This window comes from Centruroides sculpturatus, unplaced genomic scaffold (assembly GCF_000671375.1).
Source record: "Centruroides sculpturatus isolate CEXI.00-Female unplaced genomic scaffold, Cexi_2.0 scaffold540, whole genome shotgun sequence".
Classification (NCBI taxonomy): domain Eukaryota; kingdom Metazoa; phylum Arthropoda; class Arachnida; order Scorpiones; family Buthidae; genus Centruroides; species Centruroides sculpturatus.
This window is the reverse complement of record NW_019384831.1, coordinates 84,643-94,425: the sequence shown is the minus strand read 5'-3', so window position 1 is coordinate 94,425 and position 9,783 is coordinate 84,643. Positions and strand designations below refer to the sequence as shown.

At 32.9% G+C, this 9,783-nt stretch overlaps 1 protein-coding gene across 1 annotated transcript; it reads right to left on the bottom strand.

Annotated features, from left to right (window-relative positions):
• Window positions 1-778: 778 nt before the first annotated feature.
• LOC111630132 lies at window positions 779-2,361 on the bottom strand. The gene is made up of 4 exons (XM_023374160.1): window positions 1,499-2,361; window positions 1,358-1,426; window positions 1,192-1,281; window positions 779-1,118 (listed from the first exon to the last, which is right to left on the bottom strand). The coding sequence occupies exons 1-4, from the start codon at window positions 2,150-2,152 to the stop codon at window positions 993-995; spliced, it is 939 nt and encodes a 312-aa protein (XP_023229928.1). The 5' UTR covers window positions 2,153-2,361; the 3' UTR covers window positions 779-992.
• Between the last annotated feature and the right edge of the window lie 7,422 nt (window positions 2,362-9,783).

Here is a 9,783-nt window from a genome sequence, read left to right as displayed (position 1 = left end):
CATAAATTTAAATACTTATATTTAACATTCAAAAATGCATAATATTGAGTTTTTTTTCTTAATTTTTAGCATATATTAATCAAAAATATACATGCTACACTTTAAGAAAGTTAAGCAATTTTACTCACCTTTCTGTCCCCTAAATTACTTCGAAACTTTTAATCGATAAACATTTGAATGAAAGTAAATGCCGTATTTACTGAGCACGTTAACAAGTTAATATTTAATTTGTATTTATATGGATTATAATATTTAAAAATTTTCAGCAATAAATATTGAAAATTAAATTAAACGCCGGGTTTATTATAAATATACAAAGTACTAACAAATATGTTTTTGCGTTTAAAATAAAATTCCTTGAATAATTTGTTTTCTGAAGTTTCAAAATTGTAAATGCTATCTATAAATGCTAAACAGAATTTAAAAAAAAAAAAGGCATATTAACCCATCCATTCCAGAAACGTCATTTGATATTAAAAAATATATAATTTCTAACGAAGGGGGTGCATTAATTATTGTATTATTAGAGGTTTCACAAATAGCCGACTAAATGAAAGAAGTAAATATTGGAAAGTGACTTCTTACACACCCAGCTTATTTAATTATCAATTTAACAGAAGGTTTCCAACAGAAGGTTGCAGGGAACAAGTGTCGTGACTATTCTGATCTGTTCTTTCTGTGTACAGAAAATATTAGCACCGTGGTATGGTGAGTGTTTTAATATTTCGTTAGGTTATGTTTAACAATTTAATGACTAAAAATTAAAAGAATACGATAGTTTTAAACTTTATTTTCTACACTACTCATCAAGTGTACATTACTTTTTGTGTTCGTACATATAAGAAGTGCTTCTAATTACTCAATATTATAAATGTTTTATATTCATTCCCGTATGTAGTTATAGAAAAATCAGCATTATCTCGATAAGCTGCAGATCTATTCCTCAATTCAACGAAACTTCGTTGATTTTATGTATTTACGTTGAAACGTTCTCAATACAGTGATGTGTTCTGAATATTACTTGCATTCAGGGAACGTAATGAAGTACATTTCGTACTTTTATTCTTCTTTGCCAATTCGATGAGTGCAGAAAGAATAGAGTAAAGACTACTCAGCATCTAAAAGGGAAAATAGGGATGAAGACAAAATTCACAATAATAAATTAAAATGCATAATTTAATCGAAACTTACTTTAATCGGGAAATTGCGTTTGACTCGAAAAAATCCACCGAAAGAAATTCCAAAGGGTGTTTTCCCGAATCTCTTCATAAAATTCAGCATCTGTTTGAAAAAGAACATAATTTCAGAATAAAATTTATTGATAACTTAGTACTGTACTGTAGAACATTCAATTTACCTTCAATTTAAAAACAAGGGAGAATCTGCATGAGGAAAATTTATTAATCTCGTTGAAATTTCCATAAATCTGAAATGAATGTTAAACATTATAAATTATATATCAATTTGGTTGTACAAATATTTCATTAATAAAACTTACCGAGGATGTAAATCTGGATAAACCGAATGAAATTATCATAAATTCGAAAAATGCGTATATGATAATAACAAATGCAACCAGTTTAAACTCTGACGGTAGATCGTAAAACAAAGAAATTGTTATCAGGATACTGAACCCATATAAATTAATGCAGTAAATAGCAGGAAAATACATTTCGAGTTTATTATTGACGTTTCGAATGTTTTCCATTAATTCTGTATGTTCTTCGATTACGTATACGATTAGATCTTTGATCATGCTCCTTCCACGAGGAACAACATCGAGTTTGCTCGACAATGCGTTAAATCCGATAAATAAAACGAGAAAATAATAATAAAGAAGGAATATTATGGAAACAGTTTGTCCTCCTAAAAAACATAACAATAATGCCCAATCGATATTGCAAAGAAGAAATTCCATTGAAGTTGCCTTTTCCATGGCAAAATATAGAGAAAAGTCAAGAATGAAGTAACCTATGACTAGTAATATAGCAGTGACTGCGAAGAAAACTGCAAATTGAAATTCTATGGATGTAATTAATGTTTTCTCCACTTCATAGCAAGATTTACTACTAGGAAGATTTAAACGAGTTCGTTTAAGTAAAGAGAACTGAAAAGTCAAGGATACGATCGTACCAATAACAAATAACTGCATGATGTATTTGAAACCTACGAATAAGTTAAACAAGTTTCCGCATACGAATTTATCGGAAAATGTCGTGGAGACTAATGCCAGAGTATTCAGGATAAAAAAAAAATTCGAGTAAATTTGAATAAAATTCAAAAAATCGAATACTCCATGAATTCTTACGATAGTCACATTTTAATATATTTAACCCGAGAATTTGTAATGCAGCATTTAAAGAATAAAGAATTATTTTAATTTCATTACTTGAGTTTTCCATAATTTTAAATTATAAATATATTATTATTTTTCTTTGTTTACTCTTTCAGCCCTGCGGGCAATAATAGAATCAATATTTCCAAATTCAGAGTCAAACCTTTGAGCGCCGGTTTCTGACGAAGTCATTGTATCCTAAATATTGCTCGCGGGTTCGAGCCTGAGCTAAATCTCACCACGTGAAGATTACCGGGTTTTTTCACTTATCTAACACCTAAACAGGGAAACAGGTTCCCTCCATTGTCACCACCAGGGAGATATTTCTCTGTTGGCAGATTTCCACGAGTTGTTGCGTTGCCTATGTCAACGTTCTACTCCAATCAAAGTCAATTTTAGTAACACGCATATATTCCATTTAAGTACGTATTTTATAAGTGCATTTATTAATGGCATATTTCATGTAATGAATATCGAAAACTAATTATCCTTAATTAATTATGTATGAATATACATACTTGTTTAATATGTTAGCTATTTTATTATAATAATACAGTCCACTATGTCAGAATGACATTTGTTCTAAATTCTAATATATACTCCGATAAAGAATTTTAATTATCTTAATTGCATCCTACTCTAAATGTGTCTTATATAACATAGCAAGTAGTGTTGTTTTAATGAATATATTGCTTTCTGCCATTCTGTTGTATAACTTTTTTGTTTTAGAAGCTAATTAAGAAAATTACTAATGAATAAATATTTCTGTTGTCTTCAAAAGTTTAATTTTTAATTTGATGGATTCAACTTAATATTTTCAGAAAAAAAATACTTGCGAAAATTTCAGTATGATTTTAAAAAGAAAACATATAAACTCTCGAAAATTTTTAATTCCCTTTATAAATAGATACCTACATATAATAAAGAAATGTTGTTAACTTTTCTGCAAAAGCTTATACTCTGTAGAAAGCCTATATTTAAGCCACGTGTATAAAATCTGGAAGGTTCTTTGTATTCCAGCGTTTTTATACGGTCGTTGTGTATTTGGTGAGTTTTTGCTTGACAAAATGGTTACATAGAGTTTATCGGATTATCTTTATGCCTCTAACATGTAAATATAACAAGAAGGATTTTCTATTTTCGAAGGTCAAGAAAGACAAGAAAGAAAGAAATTGATTAACTAAGTTTTGCCAAGTTGGCAAAACTTAGTTCATTAATTTACTCATAACTAAATTCGATTTTATTTGTATTTAACACCTAAATATAAGCTAGAAAAACTTTCCAAAATGAAAGCTCTTTCCTGGAGGCAGCATTGTGAGAAATTGCCCATTTTTTGCATAGCCTTTACCATTTCAATCAATTGTAAATGGTAGCCTACCGCTCTGGAAAACCCTGAATAAAATCTGGACGAGTCGAAAAATTTTCAGGAGTTGTTCAGGAGTGGTCAATCCGGATATGTCCGGTCCTTTCCCTTTGTACTCTGCCGCCCCATTGCGGACCTGGCCGAACTGTTTTTTCTTTGAATTTCTTTGAACTTTGGTTCAATGTCACGACTTGGTGAATTTATTGACACTTGGCAAATAATTTCATTAACTTTTAATCCATATAGATACGCGTTTCGGACTTTCGCCCCTCATCAGTCTGTTACATAGGTAGGTTGTACCTTGTGGATATCTATCAGGCACCTTCCGCACTACGTCTTCCCTCTCCCCTTTCCTTCCCTGCCGACTTGACGGCCTCCCCCGCATGCCTCGCAACGTGCAACGTCTCACTCCCAGAATGCCGCACCCGCGACTGTATATACTTTCTATTTTAATAGTTGTAACCAGTTTTTATGAATTTCTACGCTTAGATTCTTGTTAATATTATATTTGTCTGAAAATCCAGGTGACGCTAGCGAGACTTGGATAAGAGTAACGCAGGTGACCTAGCTCTATTGAGGTGTATATGATTACGAATGAAGCAAGCAAAAAAAAAAACAAAAAACAAAAGGTCGATAGGTTGCGCACGATATCCCCGGACGGCGAGTCGGATGGTAACACTATTTCGTGCTCATTTCAATCGGTCCGAATCGTAGGTGGACGAAAATATGAAATAAAATAGTTCAAATTCTTATAAGATATTATTATTATTTATTGTGAAAATTTGCCGCCCCCTAAAACGTAATATTGCCGCCCGGGACGGACCGCCGCTACCGTCCCCCTACGCTAAGCTACTGCTTGGACGTATTATGGATATTCAAAAACTTCTCACTTAAATGTTTGCAAGAAACCTTGTGTAGTGTAAGCATTGTGCGGACTGGCTTAATCTAGCAGTAGGATTTCATTTGGTGATGTTCTAACTGTTCAGAACGTTTATATCATAAACAGATACAAGTCGTCGATGAACGAATCACCGAACAAACCATCGCAATTGGCAGGATTTAAAATTGACACGATTTTGTTAACCAAAAACTACAAGCATACTATGATGGAATTAAAGTCATCTGACCTGAACAGACATGGTGTGGAGCAAACTAAAAAATAATTTTCCCTTGGATTTTTATGAGCATTGCATCTTTACTTTTCGAATACGGGTTTTATAATAAGTGGTTTAAACGTTATGTAAGAAACTTAATAACATGCCAGGTATTATTAAGTATACAGATAATTTTTATTTGGTTTCAATTTGAAGCAGACTGTTGTTCTATGTGAAAAAGACTCTAGTGTTAATCTAGTGTTAGGAGCATCTATTTAATCTATTCTCTACGACGTATTTACTTAATTTGTTAGTAAAATGAATAAAATTTGCAATCATCTGTTTTATAATGTTTTATAAAAANGTCTGGTAAGTTTTCCTCCTACGAATTTCTTAAAAGTGCATCGTTTCTTCCATAAATCGTTTTAGAATAGAGAGGTTGCGGCCATGATCGATGTTCCAAACGCCACTGTCAAACTTCTAGGCTTACAGGAAGGCGGTGCTAAACGTCCGAAGTACAAGTTTTCGCGTTGAAAATGTCGGCCGCAACCTCTCTAATACCTTCCGAAGTTACATTTCGTCGTTATCTCGAGTATTTTCGATTAATGTTTAGAAATTACTTTTCAAACTAAGTCTTCGATCCATACTTTTTTATTTATAGAAAATTTCCTGTATTCGTGAACACTGATGTCACTTGCGTTGCTTTCTTCTTTGCTCTTATTATATTTGCATGCTGACAAAATGTCTGGTGTCAATGCCTTAGAGTAGGAATCTGGTTCGGATATCAAAATAAAGCTCTTGCATTGTAGGTGAGTCCACTGCTATCATAAATAGAAAATTCACAACCGTTCGGGCGTGATGGAGCGGCAAATGTACAATGTTGGGTCTATGGGGAAAGACATTTCGGGCGTTCGCGCTTTGTGTAGCAACTTAAGCCGGAGGCTCTATTTCCTAATTTAAATTCTTTGTTTTTTGTTAATTACACGCTCATTTAAAGAATTTCTGCNAGACTCAAAAATGGAAAATTTAAAAGTAGAAAAACCTGGAACTGTTTCTCAAGACAAAATTAAAAATCAACTGTTTTTCAGTTTACTCGAGACAACTAAAAATACATAATACCTCTCATTACGTCAACACCCCTATACCTAAACACGCGTTCGGCAACCCCCGGTGTTTTTCTCAGCAGTTTGCTTGCCTGATGATATCCGTTTAACGCGGGCGAACACATTCGAACTTCGTGTTTAATTTTCTCGCTGGCATCTTAGGTGTTTGTAGTGTTCATTTTTATCTAATAATAACCAGTTCATATCAGTGCGCACACCAATTTGAGCAGTGCGCGGCAGCGCAGCTTAGAGAGAACTTTGGTGATAAGTCCTTATTATCTACCTCACATTAGTAGATTTTTAATTAATTCTTATCTTTGTTACGAAATACACTGTCGTTTGCGTTATTGAAAATTAAATTAGGGGGTTGGAAAGGGATTACATTGTTGTGGACCAGAAAAATTGGTTGCGAAGAGCAAGAAGTGTGTGTGTGTGTGTAACAAAAAATAAAACGACGCGCGTGCTAGGGACAAGAANACTCAAAGCAAATATAAAAAAATTATAAAGTTTATGAAAAGTAGTATCGTACGAGTGAAACGATTGTACTAAATACGGTTCGAATAATCGATTAATCAATTTTACATATTCGTAAGCAAAGAGTATCCTCAAAGGAAAGGTCGATTCTGCTCATGTTAAATTGTATTCCTGTAGTAGGTAAGGGCGTGTGAAGACATCAAATTTTTATTCGTATTTAGCCTTCGTTTTGTAATATTTTAAATATATTTTATTTTGAGAAATCAAACATGTTTTTAGACCCATCTAATAATTCTCTAATTAGCCTCAGAATAGGGGGACCTAATTCTTGCACTCAGTGAAAACGAGTAAGATTGACTANTCTATTTTTGGTGGTTTTTTGTGGGTCGAAGGGGTTCTTCCAACTGGACAGTGGGCCCCGGGGCCGCCGATAAAGCGAAAATTCCAATGGGGATCTAGAGGGCGGCTCAAAGCCCGGAGAGCGGCCCAGCTACAAAAGGGGCCTGCAGGGCAGAACCGGAATCTGTCTTAGTAGTAGCCCGGGCCGCCCCATAGTAGGCGTTCTTGCTGCAGCGGTGTCATTCCGTGGTATAAATAATAAATTCATATCAATGGGAAAGTTTTTCACCTTCCCGTGGGAGAATTTTCCCTCGGCGAATTTATTTCCTTCCTCGTGGGGAGGGAGCTAGGTTTACCCCCCCCCCGCGAGATGGGCGTTCTAACAGTAGCGGTGTCATTCCTTGATATAAATAATAAATAAATTTATATCAAAAATAAATTCCTATTACAAATTAAAATAATTTATTGTTAATTTACATAATAGCTAGGGGCGCCCCTAGTGGCCATTCTAGGCATACCGTTATAGATATAAACCATTGATCGCATGTTCGTATACTATTAGATGTTTAGACTTTAGAGTATTGTTAGGTAGTACAAAAGATATCACATATATTTTTAAATGTTTGTTAACTATGACAGAAAAGAATTTCAAATAACAATGGAGTCCGATTGCAAGTTACTCGCGCGCCGCCCTGGTGGAAAATATTTACATAACACGTGGTCTCTGAGCGGGATGGTATAAATTCCAGGTAGTCNTTTTTAAATGTTTGTTAACTATGACAGAAAAGAATTTCAAATAACAATGGAGTCCGATTGCAAGTTACTCGCGCGCCGCCCTGGTGGAAAATATTTACATAACACAGGATTGCATCTTCTCAAATAGTGAACAAATGAATGTCTCACCTTTTTCCACTTTAAGAACTACATTTTGTTCATCACTATAGATAAATAAATAAGAAAATTGAATATTTGTTACATATAAAGCTAATTGGATTTTGTGTATAATAAATGCTATTTTCTTTTAGATAAAGTTTCGAATTTTTAAACTCTAAATATTTTACAAATACCTTATTTGTCTTGAAATCGACAAAACTTTTAAAAATCTTTACACGTGTAAGGGCATTTAATTTCGAGTAAGCTTATTCTATCTCCACATTTGCATATACATTAGAGCGTCGTTTATCCGCATCAATTGGAGACTGGGGTTGTTCGGATAACTTATTTTTCGGATAACCGATTATGTACGAAAAAAATACATTAACCTATCCCGTGTTGAAATTTTTCTCCGTTGCGTGTCGCTTCGCGTTGAATTTTCGTCGATGTTAAGCCTAACGTAAACTTTTTAAAATAATAATCGTGGCTATTGTATCGTTAAAAATGATTTCTTTATGTTTTACAAACGAAATAAATACATTGAAAAATATAAAAACAAATAAAAATTATACTTTAGGCCGACTGGAATTCTTTCGGATAACCGACCTTCGGATAAACGACGCTCTACTGTACCACCAGGGCTTGCACAAATCCAGGGAGCTTCATTACAAATGATAACTCCTGCATCAATTATTCAATTATTCTACTATATTTTTTAAACGAAAATTGAAATTTTCGCAATTTTTTCCAATTTAATTCCATAATCAGTTGCAATTGTTTCCTTGAATGTATTATTTAAAAATCTAAAAACTTTTCAATTTTTTTTTTTTTCAAAAGCCAATTTTTCAAAATTGCTTTTTCTTGTTTTTATAGAATGAACCATAGAGCTGCTTAATCTGTATCGTTAGTAAATGAACCAGTCTGGACATCTGCTTTGTTTTCTTGTGAGATAGTCTATTTGAGTAAGTTTTGAAAGTGTGATAATCACATTATCATTATGAAATGATAAAACTAAAAAAAAAATCTTAATCCATTTAAAAATGTTATGTTTGTAGGTAGTTCTTCAACAATTTTATAACAATTATTCATACGTTTACTTTCAAATAACGGTGTAATATCTTTAAAATATAATTCCTCACATGAACTGTGTTGGTTAAATCGGATAGCAGCACTTGACATTGTGCATCTTCATCGATTTCAGCTCTCAACGTTGAATAAAGAACACAATTAATGTATTTTACTCTTTTTATATAATAAAAATGTTGATGCATTTGATGATAACGATGCTGGTATTTTTATCCTTTTACACAATTACTAAGGCGACATCCATCTGATGTGTATATCTTATGTTGTAGAATTCCTCATTGTTGTTTTTCACTGGTAACACTTTCGTTTTTATAATTATTTAATGCAAAAATCGTTGCTGCTACATGTTTACACTGACCATAGATACCTCCCTTGCACTTACACGTTGCTATAACTATTTTTCTATCTGCTGATAACTGAAAATTAATTTGTATTAAAAATAATTCGCAAAACATGTATGAAATATTTTTATTAAAGAAAAATTCAACAGTATACAGCTTAATAAAAGTAGCGATATACAATTTTGTTATGCAAATCATCCTGTTTGTTTATTGCAGAGAGGTTATGCAGACATGTAAAATTATTTAAAAATGCAAATTAGCAATTTAAATGTAAAAAAAAATGTCTTAATACAAATACTGTATAATGATTTCTCATTTATTTTCATTTAGAGTAAGCAAGTAGCTATAACTGTACTTCCTCCATCGTTTTTAATTTCTTTAATTGCAGTCACATACTTAGCCTTTGCAAGTAAATTCCTTTCTTCCATCTCGAAGGTGTAAAAAATTTGTCAGTATGGACTGGTTGAAAACCATATGTTAAAATTGGCATTATTGACTAAAAGATGAAAATTACACTCCAGTTAATGAAAGTTCTATTTTTTAATTGTATACAGTCGATCCCCCCATAACACTGTTAATTTTTCCATTTTATATGAATTCCATGTTGTACGAGTCACTTAGATTTTACAAATACGTCTACCAGGCTGTGAACGGTTCACGTATTTGTAAAATCTAAGTGACTCGTACAACATGAAATTCATATTAAACTGAATTATTGTGGGTTCCCAGACGAGGTTCGAACTCGAGTAAACCGTGAAATTCTTGCGCGACACAA